This window comes from Bubalus bubalis, chromosome 4, assembly GCF_019923935.1.
Source record: "Bubalus bubalis isolate 160015118507 breed Murrah chromosome 4, NDDB_SH_1, whole genome shotgun sequence".
Lineage (NCBI taxonomy): Eukaryota > Metazoa > Chordata > Mammalia > Artiodactyla > Bovidae > Bubalus > Bubalus bubalis.
In genome coordinates this window covers 14,388,668-14,401,582 of record NC_059160.1, presented here as the reverse complement: position 1 = coordinate 14,401,582, position 12,915 = coordinate 14,388,668, and the positions used below count along the sequence as shown (strand labels likewise).

Below are 12,915 nucleotides of genomic sequence, written 5' to 3'. Positions count from 1 at the left end.
GTGAAAAAGAGAGTGTGAGGACTATGTAGATATGGCAAAAAGCATGCGGGTGGCACCAAAATGACTCAAGTTTAGCAAAGATACATTATAGCTTGAATCTAGGTTCTGCTCTTTGAGCCCACGGGTTCTGTTTCCAGTTCTTTCTTCAGTTCAGTTCAGTTCAGTTGCTCAATCATGTCCAACTCTGCAACCCCATGAATCGCAGCATGCCAGGCTTCCCTGTCCATCACCAACTCCCAGAGTTCACCCAAACTCATGTCCATCGACTTGGTGATGCCATCCAGCCATCTCATCCTCTGCTGTCCCCTTCCCCTCCTGCCCCTAATCCCTCCCAGCATCAGGGTCTTTTCCAATGAGTCAACTCTTCGCATGAGGTGGCCAAAGTACTGGAGTTTCAGCTTCAGCATCATTCCTTCCAAAGAAATCCCAGGGCTGATCTCCTTCAGAATGGACTGGTTGGATCTCCTTGCAGTCCAAGGGACTCTCAAGAGTCTTCTCCAACACCACAGTTCAAAAGCATCAATTCTTCATCACTCAGGTTTCTTCACGGTCCAATTCTCACATCCATACATGACCACTGGAAAAACCATAGCCTTGACTAGATGGACCTTTGTTGGCAAAGTGATGTCTCTGCTTTTGAATATGCTATCTAGGTTGGTCATAACTTTCCTTCCAAGGAGTAAGCGTCTTTTAATTTCATGGCTGCAATCACCATCTGCAGTGATTTTGGAGCCCCCCCAAAATAAAGTCTGACACTGTTTCCACTGTTTCCCCATCTATTTCCCATGAAGTGATGGGACCAGATGCCATGATCTTCGTTTTCTGAATGTTGAGCTTTAAGCCAACTTTTTCACTCCCCTCTTTCACTTTCATCAAGAGGCTTTTGAGTTCCTCTTCACTTTCTGCCATAAGGGTGGTGTCACCTGCATATCTGAGGTTATTGATATTTCTCCCGGCAATCTTGATTCCAGCTTGTGCTTCTTTCAGCCCAACGTTTCTCATGATGTCCAAAAACTGAGACACAGCCTGTGCCAGACCCACATCCATAAAACTTGGTATCTGGGCCACAGTGAAATAGAAACTGGGTATGACACTTCAACTTAATATAACCCAGCACAGCTAAGCCCTCCACAGACTTGTCGTGATGGGGACTACTTTAAAAAAATAAAATTTGGCATGACATGTGGGATCTTAGTTCCTCATCTGGAGACTGAACCTCTGCCTGCTGCATTGGAAGTGCAGAGTCTTAACCACTGGACCACCAGAGAAGTCCCCAATTTATTATTATTATTATCTTTTTGCCACACTGTGCAGCATTCAGGATCTTGGTTCCCTGACCAAGGATGGAACCCAATGCATCCTGCTTTGGGAGTTCGGAGTTCAACCGTTGGACCACCAGGGAAGTCCCTGATGGGACTATTTAGAACAGTTCATCTTGATTTCCTAGAAAAGGGACGTGGTCTAAAGAAGAGGGGGCTACATAAAGCATGGACCATGGCCTCAGACAAAGCTAATTTAATGGGCTAACGTGTACCAGATGCAGGATTTGGTTGCCAACTGGATGGACGATGATGCCATCTGAGCAAAAACTGCAGTTGCAAATCTGAGTCCCAACTTGTCAACAAATAATTTCGTGGGGATTAGCCATCAACAATGGTGACAAGTTGGCTTTGAGGATTAGCTGGGGAGAAGACTGGACAAATTAAAAGAACATTACAAGGGCTTTCCTGGTGGCTCAGTGGTAAAGAATCTGCTTGCCATCCCAGGAGACACAGTTCGATCCCTGATCCAAGAAGATCCCACATGCCTCGGAGCAACTAAGCCCAAGCACCACAACTATTGATCCTCTAGAGCCTGGGAACTGCAGCTACTGAAGCCTGAGTGCCCTAGAGCCCATGCTCTGTGACAAGAGAAGCCACTTCGAGGAGAAGCCAACCCACCGAAACTAGAGAAAAGCCTGTGCAGCAGTGAAGACCCAGTGCAGACAAAAACAAATAAATGAAATTATTTTTTAAAGTACATTACAAAACACAACCAAAACTAAATACCAAACAAAAAGCATGGGCAGTGAGTGACAACAAAGCAGAAAGTGACCACCGTGAATGCAGTCCATCCAGGAAGATGTCCTCTAGGGGGTGGCCCTTGGAAGGGGTGTGGCTTGACTTGAGGCTTTATTGAAAGGGAGGGTGTGGAACATGCTCATTGGGTGAAAAAAAACAGTATCTGGGCATGCTCTGAAGGTCTTCACGGCTCACGCTGGTTAAGCTGGAGCAGAGGGTGCCCTGTGGAAGGCACTGAAAAGCCAAGTTAAGACACTTGATCATTATCTTAAGGAGACAGAACTAAATGTAATGTGATATCCTGGGTGGGATCCTGCAACGGACCAAGGATGTTAGGTAAAAAAACAAGGAAATCTGCCCCAAGTGTGGATGGAGTTTTGTTAATAATGTATCAGTATTGGCTCCCTGTTGTGACTACGTACTATAAGAATATAAGGTAATAATAGGGGAAACAGACATGGGGTATGGAGTGGCATAGGGGAACTCTGTACTGTCCACTTAATTTTTCAGAAAATGTAAAACTGCTCTTTAAAAAGTCAGATTAAAAGACAAATAAAACACCCAAAATGTCTGAGGGGAGCGACAATATCAGAAAGACTGTTACTTCAGTTCAGTTCAGTTCAGTTCAGTCGCTCAGTCGTGTCTGACTCTTCGAGACCCCATGAGTTGCAGCACGCCAGGCCTCCTGTCCATCACAAACTCCCGGAGTTCACTCAGACTCACGTCTATTGAGTCAGTGATGCCATCCAGCCATCTCATCCTCTGTCATCCCCTTCTCCTCCTGCCCCCAATCCCTCCAAGCATCAGAGTCTTTTCCAATGAGTCAACTCTTCGCATGAGATGGCCAAAGTACTGGAGTTTCAGCTTCAGCATCATTCCCTCCAAAGAAATCCCAGGGCTGATCTCCTTCAGAATGGACTGGTTGGATCTCCTTGCAGTCCAAGGGACTCTCAAGAGTCTTCTCCAACACCACAGTTTAAAAGCATCAATTCTTCGGCGCTCAGCCTTCTTCACAGTCCAACTCTCACATCCATACATGACCACAGGAAAAACCATAGCCTTAACTAGACGGACCTTTGTTGGCAAAGTAGTATCTCTGCTTTTTAATATGCTATCTAGGTTGGACATAACTTTCCTTCCAAGGAGTAAGCGTCTCTTAATTTCATGGCTGCAGTCACCATCTGCAGTGATTTTGGAGCCCCCCCAAAATAAAGTCTGACACTGTTTCCACTGTTTCCCCATCTATTTCCCATGAAGTGATGGGACCAGATGCCATGATCTTCGTTTTCTGAATGTTGAGCTTTAAGCCAACTTTTTCACTCCCCTCTTTCACTTTCATCAAGAGGCTTTTGAGTTCCTCTTCACTTTCTGCCATAAGGGTGGTGTCATCTGCGTATCTGAGGTTATTGATATTTCTCCCGGCAATCTTGATTCCAGCTTGTGCTTCTTCCAGTCCAGCGTTTCTCATAATGTACTCTGCATATAAGTTAAATAAGCAGGGCGATAATATACAGCCTTGACCTACTCCTTTTCCTATTTGGAACCAGTCTGTTGTTCCATGTCCAGTTCTAACTGTTGCTTCCTGACCTGCATACAGATTTCTCAAGAGGCAGGTCAGGTGGTCTGGTATTCCCATCTCTTTCAGAATTTTCCACAGTTTATTGTGATCCACACAGTCAAAGGCTTTGGCATAGTCAATAAAGCAGAAATAGATGTTTTTCTGGAACTGTCTAGCTTTTTCCCTGAGACTGTTACTTAGGACACAATAAAAGCTTATTACATGTGATCCACAGGACAGAGTCAGGTCAATGTGTGGAATATAGAGGGAAGTAGTTTCTGGGATAATAAAAGGAAGGATTTTCTAAAGTCTAGAGCTCATGAGCTAGTGAGCACCCCATCACTGGAAGGACAGAGTCCACCTGGTGAGCATTTGTGAGAAATTTGCACAGACTTGGGGGTGAGTGGGTAGGTGTAACCTCCAAAGTTCCAATCTGTCTATAAGATTCATTCAAGTGACCGCTGGGAGTGTGTCTTAAAGCAAACCTTCATCTTTTTGTGGAACCAAGACTCAGAACCTCTGCTCAGAACAGGGTTTCTCAATCTTTGTCACAGTACACCACACATAAAAAATTATATTTGCAAGACAAGCCAGGTAAAGAGACGGGGCAGGTCACAGATGCCACCCACTCCGGGTTCCAGCTGCTCTAGGCCAGACCACCCTGAGGACTGCTGGCATCTCTATACAGCTGCTCCCACTCACAGGACTGGCAGGTTGCACAAGTATATGAACTTCCTGCTTGTTTGTCTCTGGCAGTTTTCTCAAGAGGCACCCGTCGCCCATGACAACCCTCATTGTACCGCAGCATCCCCAGGAGGTAGGAAGAAGAGCGTGTGATCGCCTGCATCCACCAGGGCAAATAGAAACTTTCCTTTAAGACTATGAGCTTAATGCATTATTCTGTGGCCCCTCACTGATCTCTGAGCCAATATAACAGGAGTGTCTTTAGCAGTCCTGAGCTCTGAGTCCAGATTAGGAATCCGCAGTGTAAAACAGATTTTATTCAAAGGGTACATGGCATTGGAGAGGATTCCTGTGTTGTTTGAGACCTGGGCCCTGGAAGGTGGCTGGAGAAAGCCTCTGGAGGGATAGGGGGTGGAAGATAAAAAGATGGGGCCTTGGAGAATGCCATCAGGCAGTTTTCAGCACCTCCTTTTCTTTCATCAAAGCTCTAGGAGACCTACTCAACAGCCAAAACTCAACTTTGAGACTCCTTTATTTTCCAAATAAAATAAAGGAGTGTGTTTATATGAACACAGGCTAATTTTATAATTTAAAAATACACTATTGGTAAAACGGTGCAGCCAATGTGGAAAACAGTTGGGAGGCTTCTCAAAAAGCTAAAAACAGAGTTAACATATGACCCAGCAATTCCACTCCTGGGTATATATCCCAAAAAACAAACACACTAATTCAAAAAGATACATGCACCCCAGTATTCATAGCAACATTACTCACAATAGCCAAGACATGGAAACAACCAAAGTGCCTATCAAGAGATAAATGGATTAAGAAGTGGCAAATATATGCATGGAATACTACCCAGCCACTTAAAAAGAATAAAATTTTGCCACTTGCAGCAACATGAATGGATTTGGAGGTCGTTATGCTAGGTGAAGGCAAACAGTGTTTTCTGAGTACCCATGTGCTGTGCTGAATCGTTCAGTCCTGTCTGACTCCTTACAACCCCAGGGACTGAAGCCCACCAGGCTCCTCTGGCCATGGAGCTTTCCAGGAAAGAATACTGGAGTCGGTTGCCATTTCCTATTTCAGGTATCGGCTGCACATATAACTGTTCAAACTACTGCACAATTGTACTCATCTCACACGCTAGAAAAGTAATGCTCAAAATTCTCCAAGCCAGACTTCAACAGTGCATGAACCATGAACTTCCATACGTTCAAGCTGGATTTAGAAGAGGCAGAGGTACCAGAGATCAAATTGCCAACATCTGTTGGATCATCGAAAAAGCAAGAGAGTTCCAGAAAAACATCTACTTCTGATTTATTGACTATGCCAAAGCCTTTGACTGTGTGGATCACAATAAACTGTGGAAAATTCTGAAAGAGATGGGAATACCAGACCACCTGACCTGCCTCTTGAGAAATCTGTATGCAGGTCAGGAAGCAACAGTTAGAACTGGACATGGAACAACAGACTGGTTCCAAATAGGAAAAGGAGTATGTCAAGACTGTATATTGTCACCCTGCTTATTTAACCTATATGCAGAGTACATCATGTGAAATGCCAGGCTGGAAGAAGCACAAGCTGGAATCAAGATTGCCGGGAGAAATATCAATAACCTCAGATAGGCAGATGACACAACCCTTATGGCAGAAAGTGAAGAAGAACTGAGAGCTTCTTGATGAAAGTGAAAGAGGAGAGTGAAAAAGTTGGCTTAAAGCTCAACATTCAGAAAACGAAGATCATGGCATCTGGTCCCATCACTTCATGGGAAATAGATGGGGAAACAGTGGAAACAGTGTCAGACTTTATTTTGGGGGGCTCCAAAATCACTGCAGATGGTGACTGCAGCCATGAAATTAAGAGATGCTTACTCCTTGGAAGGAAAGTTATGTCCAACCTAGATAGCATATTAAAAAGCAGAGATACTACTTTGCCAACAAAGGTCTATCTAGTCAAAGCTATGGTTTTTCCAGTAGTCATGTATGGATGTAAGGGTTGGACTATAAAGAAATCTGAGTGCTGAAAAACGGATGCTTTTGAACTGTGGTATTGGAGAAGACTCTTGAGAGTCCCTTGGACTTCAAGGAGATCAAACGAGTCCATCCTAAAGGAGATCAGTCCCAAATATTCATTGGAAGGACTGATGCTGAAGCTGAAACTCCAATACTTTGGCCACCTGATGGAAGAACTGACTCATTGGAAAAGACCCTGATGCTGGGAGGGATTGGGGGCAGGAGGAGAAGGGGACGGCAGAGGATGAGATGGTTGAATGGCATCACCGACTCAATGGACATGAATGTGAGCAAGCTCCAGGAGTTGGTGACGGACAGGGAAGCCTGGCGTGCTACAGCCCATGGGGCTGCAGAGTTGGAAATGACTGAGCAACTGAACTGATGATAACTGGCAAAGGAGTAGTAAATACTTTAAATAGTTTTTATGTATTAAGTAAATATATGTATATTTTATTTCTATTTTATTCACATGTTTTATGTATTATATATAAATATTCTACAAATCAGTAAGAAAAAGACAACACAAAAGAAAAATTTAAGCAAAATCAGGCACAGCCAGGCACTCCACAGAAGAAGAAACGCCAATGGCCAATAAACACATGAAGAGAGAGAGGTTCAATCTCATGACAATCATCAAAATGCAAATTAAAATAGAAGAAAATATTGTCATTTCTTCTAAACTGGCAAACTAAGAAGCCACACTGTATCAAGGAATAAAAAGGGTGTGCACCAGCAGAAACGTGTACATCCTACAAGAGGCCAGGGACATTCATGCTGATGCTTTAGAAAACACTGGTGTCATCTGGTAACGTGAGGCATTCACATACCCTGGTACCCAGCAAACCCCTCCTAAATTCACGCTCTAGAAACCCCTGCACGTATGCACCAGGATACATGCAGTGTTTTTAATGGCAAAAACATAAGGGAAAAAACACTCACCCATCAAAACTGATAGGAAGTGCAGTACACCCATACCACTGAATATGGCAGTGAAACTGATTCACAAACAGGTTCCCCAGAACAATATTCACATATCTAAAGGGCAGGCACAGGCACTGACCGATCAGTGTGAAGACCTGATCAATCCAAGTGAAACGAGTCAAATGCTGTCCAGTGTTTGTTAGTATGGAGCTACAAAGTGTGCTTTAAGAGAAAACTGAGCAGTATGATTCAAGACATATAAAAGTATGCAAAATTAAACAATACATGTTTCAGACTTTTAGAAAAGCAATGGAATGATAAATGTAAAAGTCGAAAGAGTGGTTATCTCAGGGGGGTCAATGGACAGGGTGAAATAAGATGGGGAGGGACATGCAGGGGCCATCTTTCTTAAACTGTGTGTTGGAAACATGCAAGAGTGCCTACTGTATACTATCCTTTAGACCTGACACATATACTTAGAAATTCTTTTTTTTTTTTTATTTTTAAAGATTTTTTGATGTGGGCCATTTTTAAGGTCTTTATTGAATCTGTTACCGTGTTGTATCTGTTTTATGTTTTGTTTTGTTTTGTTTTTTGAGCCACAAGGCATGGTAGGATCTTGGCTCTGACAAGGGATCATATGTGCACTCCCTGTATTGGAAGGTGAAGTTTCAACCACTGGACCACCAGGGAAACCCCTAAATATTCTTTTATATATACTCAACATTTAGTAATAAAAAACCATTTTTTGAAAAGCGTGAATGAATTACAGAATAAAATCTGAATTCTGATTCAGCCTTTATTAGCAGAATTACTTTATTAGGTAACTTGTTTAATCTGTTTAGTTTTCAGTTTCCTCCTCTGTAAAATGGGGGTGCTGACTCACTCGTTGTTGAGAAGAGCAAATATAGAAACACATATGGGGTTGGGGCTGTATTTCTAATATCAACTCATCCCACCTCCAATGTCAAGCAGATGAACGCTAATTTTCATGGCCTGAAGAAGTATTCAACAGGAGTTATCTACTTGCTCTGATTAATTCTGGTAATCAGAGACATGCCCCCATGCCTGCTTGCCCCATGTCCTTATCACAGCAGTGGAAAGTAAACACCAATCTTTGTTCTCCTCTCTCCCCAAATTGAGAGCACCCTGGGAATGCGGAACAAAACAACTGGTACTTACTAAGTAGATCTCAGGAGCAAGAGTAGGGTTCTAGGAGAAAATGGGAAACAGCAAGTAAGCACTGTACTTCAGAACCCCAAGTCCACCCAAACACAGATACTTTATTGTGTGATGTGCTGATATTTCACGGAACCATCAATTCTAGATTGGCTCCTTATGGTTATATTCAAAGTTCACCCCATAAAAAAATCAGTTCACTCCAGAAATAATGGTGAAAGTGAAAGTCTTAGTCACTTAGTCATGTCTGACTCTGTGACCCCATGGGCTGTAGCCCATCAGGGTCCTATGTCCATGGGGTTTTCTAGGCAAGAATACTGGAGTGGGATGCCATGCCCTCCTCCAGGGGATCTTCCTGACCCAGAGATGGAACTCGCGTCTCCTGCGGCCCCTGCATTGCAGGTGGATACTCTACCCCTGAGCCACAGGGGCAGCCCAAGGGCAGAAGAGAAGTAGCAGAACGGGTGCCTACTCTCCAAGCCTCAGCACGTGCGCTGAGATACTCTGTGGCACCCAATCAATTGTCTGGGAAATTGAAGTTAGCAGAGCTCCCTTGCCCATGCCTCGCCCAGGTAAGTCCCCTGGGATGGCCCCACCTGAGAGCCCAGAGTTCCGAACCTGCTCCGGTCCCAGCAGTGACTGTGAGCTTGTTTATTTGAAAGGAATGGACATGAGTTTAAGTAAACTCCAAGAGTTGGTAATGGACAGGGAGGCCTGGTGTGCTGCAGTCCATGGGGTCGCAAAGAGTCAGACACAACTGAGCAACTGAACTGAACATTATTATCTAGAACATCACCCATTTCTCAAGGACAGCCAAAATCAATTTTCTAAAAAAAATTATTGGATTATAGTTGATTTACAGTGTGTTAGTTTCAGGTATACAGCAAAGTGATTCAGTTATACATATATTACATATTATATGTAAACTTATATTTATACATATACATATATTCATTCTTTTTCAGTTTCTTTTTACATACATTTTTTTCTCATATAGGCTATCACAGAATATTGAGTAGAGTTCCCTGTGCTATACAGTAGGTCCTTTTTGGTTATCTATCTTATATACAGTAGTGTCTGTAAGTAATCCCAAGCTCCTGATTTATCCCTCCCCCCTCCACATTGTCTGAAATCAATTTTAAAAGCCACATTTTAAAAAACTTTCTTGACTGAAATATTATCAAGACCCACATTTAAAAATACTTACATATTAAATTATTATAATGCTACCTTTAGAACATAATATTAAATAGCATGAAATAAATATAAATTATTATTAGTTTATTTAAATATGTAAATCTTTTCAAGACTTGCTTGCATCAGTTGTTAGGCTACCCTTATAAGTTATAAATTTAAATAGTATTTTTAAATGATGCTGTCAATTTGTGAGTTAACAAATGACAACATACGTGAATTTATCTTGAATGTGATTTTTTATTTTATTTTTTGACTGTAACTGCAGCAGAATTTTCTTTCCTTAAAATTAATTTCAATAAATATGTGAAGAAACATATAACAGAGTTGCCATTGCTCATCAAAGAGGCATGGGATAGACTTGTTAAGAATATGGGTTTGAATTTTTTCCTCCACTCACTTGTTTATGGCCGTGAACCAGTTAACTTCACCTGAATCTTAGTTTCCCCATCTGTAAATGGAGACAATGACGGTACTGGCCACTAAGATTTCTGTGGGAGCTACCTAAACACTCAACAAGCTAAGTACTCAAGCAGCTAAAACACAAAATGTAAACTGCAAAACTCACGACGATTTTGCCAAAGTAAAATCACAACCAAGGTCATTCTGTTTGCATATTTTAAAACGTGAACAGAATGTTACCTTTCTTATATTGTCATATTTGCTGTAGATTTACTATTTCAAATATGTTATATATTAATTTTTGTTTGATCAAAGGAGATGTTTTCAGTATTCATAAATCTTTTGCAAATGTATACACTGAAAGATGTTTTTTGTTGTACATGATAATAGCAGGGGTAGGGATGGGGAACAATGGATTTTCCATTAGGGCATAATTTTATGAAGTATAATCCCAAGGTGGGAAGGCCAGGGTTAAATCTGGAAAACTGCTTGGAGGAGGTGGCCTAAAAGTAAGAAGGAGGTAGTGATGGCCTATAGAGGAGAATTTTCACTAGGCCTTGGGTAGCTGCTGGACTCACTCCTCCCACTCAGTGATGCAGGCAGGGTTCAGGAAGTCAAACCAGAATGCTCTGGGATAAAGTCTGCGGCAAATTTTTCAGAACAAAGATCCCAGACAATATGACCTTGTGAGTAAGGGATAAGATCCATACTAAAGGCATTAGATTAGAAACTACACCTGATTTAGAAGCTGACCTTACAGAGGGCAGTCACAGTGTCACTGCATCACAGTACTGGTGCCATGGCATTTTGCTAGTTTTCAAGGCAAAGTAAAACAAAAAAACAGCATGACCATGCTAGGAAAAACAGAAACAGACCTTTTCTGAAAATGTTCTTGGCTATTTGATCAAAACCAGGACACTTCTAGTATTTATCACTTCCAGATAAACAGGGCAGGGCTGCAGTCCATGGGGTTGCAAAGAATTGGACACGAATTAGTGACAAAACAACAACAACATTCAGAGCAGAATAAAAGGTGCTGCGGAGGCGACACTAACCCAGGATTCCTCGCATGCAGGTCACCTGTTAGATTATTATCTTGAAGTCCTCAAGTTCAAGAAACCATACCCTGGCCATCCAGCTTGCTTTCCCTCTGGCCCGCCCAGACCTGGCTCTGCCCCTTCCCCTCCCCCTGTCACCAGATATGCTAAGGGCACAACAGTCCCACTGGGTCCTGAGTCCCCAAAACTTCACAACAAAACCTTTCTTCTCCCAAATGAAATGCAAGGGTCCTTACCTTCACAGAGGTGAGATTTTGTTTCTTTGTTGCTTTCAACATTGGGAAGGATGTCAAACTGCCTTTCCTTGGCTTTTTAGCATCCATTTCAGTCCTGCAGAAGGAGACAAAAAGGTAAACTGGTATTAGAAGTAAAACACAGCAAGTCCCCTACACAGGAACCTTCAAGTTGCGAATTTCCAAAGATGCAAGCGTGTGTTCACATGTCCAATCACGGAAGTGAGTTCACGTGTCTGGTGTCCATCGTCACGTGCATGCGTCCTCTAGAGTTGGGTGTGCTTTTGTGTACTTTACCTTACCAGACTATTGCTGTACAACATGAGAGCCTTACTAATGAAGACCTGATGGAATTGGAGGCCCAGAGAAAGGACAAATGTAGACAAGAGGAAGATGAACAAACTGAAGAACAGAAGAAATACACGACGCAGAAGATGACAAGGGGAATTTCTTTATTTCGGGAGGCACTGTTAGTTTTGGGGGGCTTAGGACCTGAATGTCAAACAGTGCAGAAAAGCTGCAGCAGCCATTCAGAACAAAGTCCAGTGCTACCGTATCATCTATGATGAGAAAAAAAGAACTACTTCCCAGATGTCACTGGATCGTTTTTCCAAGAGGGGCGATAGAATTGAATCCGGCAAGGAACCAGAAGCCATACTGTCAACATCAGGCGTGAGTGAACCGGCAGCTTGCCCTCCATCTCCTGTTGTTGACCATCCTTCAGCTCCACCACCTCCCCTCTCCTCTCCTTCCTCCAGTCAGTAACTCTTCTCGCCTGGTCACTCGATGCCAGCCCGTGTGCCAGCTGTTCCCCTGTGTGCCAGCTGTCCTATTGTACGTTTCAAGGCACTGTACTATAAGCTTAGAAATGTTTCGTTTATTTTTTGTCTTTTATGTGTTATCTGTATGAAAATATCATAAAGCTATTGCAGTGTAGCACTATATAGTCGATTGTGTTAGTTGGTGCCTAGGCTCACTTTGCTGGACTTACAAATAGGTTGGACTTAGCAAACGCGCTCTCGGAAGGCAACTCGTTTGTATGTAGGGGACTGGCTGTATAAGTAATGGTCCCCACCCCCAGGATGGGAAGAATGCCGGGCAGCCTAGGAGAAGAGAAGGTGGCAGGTCTAGTTATGGCTGAGGCACCACTGTTCCTCTTGTCTCCCTTCTGGTGGCCTACGTGGACAGTGGGTATCGGTCTTTACGTGCTCATGGCAGAAGAAGACCAGAGCCAAGGCAGGACGAGGAGCTAGGAAGGAGGTTAGCAGCTCAGGACACCAAGCAAAAAGCCCCACCTCTGTCTGCTGACTGCAGAGTAAACCATTCTCCTGCCGCCAGCATCTTGCCCCCCTAAAATATGGACCTATTCATGGTCACTTAGTAGCTTAAGTGATCCACGCTTCTTCTGCATTTCACTGGGTCACATTTGCACCTTCTTCCTTCCGAGCACAATTCCCTGAATAATTAACTCACGGCAAGATGAAAAACTAACTCCCTTAAGTTTATGGACTCTAGCTAAAGTGGTGACTTGAGGAAAAGGATGATGGAGTCTTAGAGGGTTCTCATGCCACCATCAATCTCCTGTCATGTCAGCAGACCTCCACTGAGACT

At 43.1% G+C, this 12,915-nt stretch overlaps 1 protein-coding gene across 1 annotated transcript in view; it reads right to left on the bottom strand.

Annotated features, from left to right (window-relative positions):
- Nucleotides 1-11,397, bottom strand: part of DYRK4 (dual specificity tyrosine phosphorylation regulated kinase 4) — a 37,708-nt gene extending 26,311 nt beyond the window's left edge. The window contains exons 1-2 of the mRNA XM_006069000.4: nucleotides 11,308-11,397; nucleotides 8,421-8,450 (exon numbers count right to left, since the gene is read on the bottom strand). Of these exons, the coding sequence (XP_006069062.3) occupies nucleotides 8,421-8,450; nucleotides 11,308-11,394 (117 nt within the window). The 5' untranslated portion in view covers nucleotides 11,395-11,397. The remainder of the gene's footprint in view (nucleotides 1-8,420; nucleotides 8,451-11,307) is intronic.
- Between the last annotated feature and the right edge of the window lie 1,518 nt (nucleotides 11,398-12,915).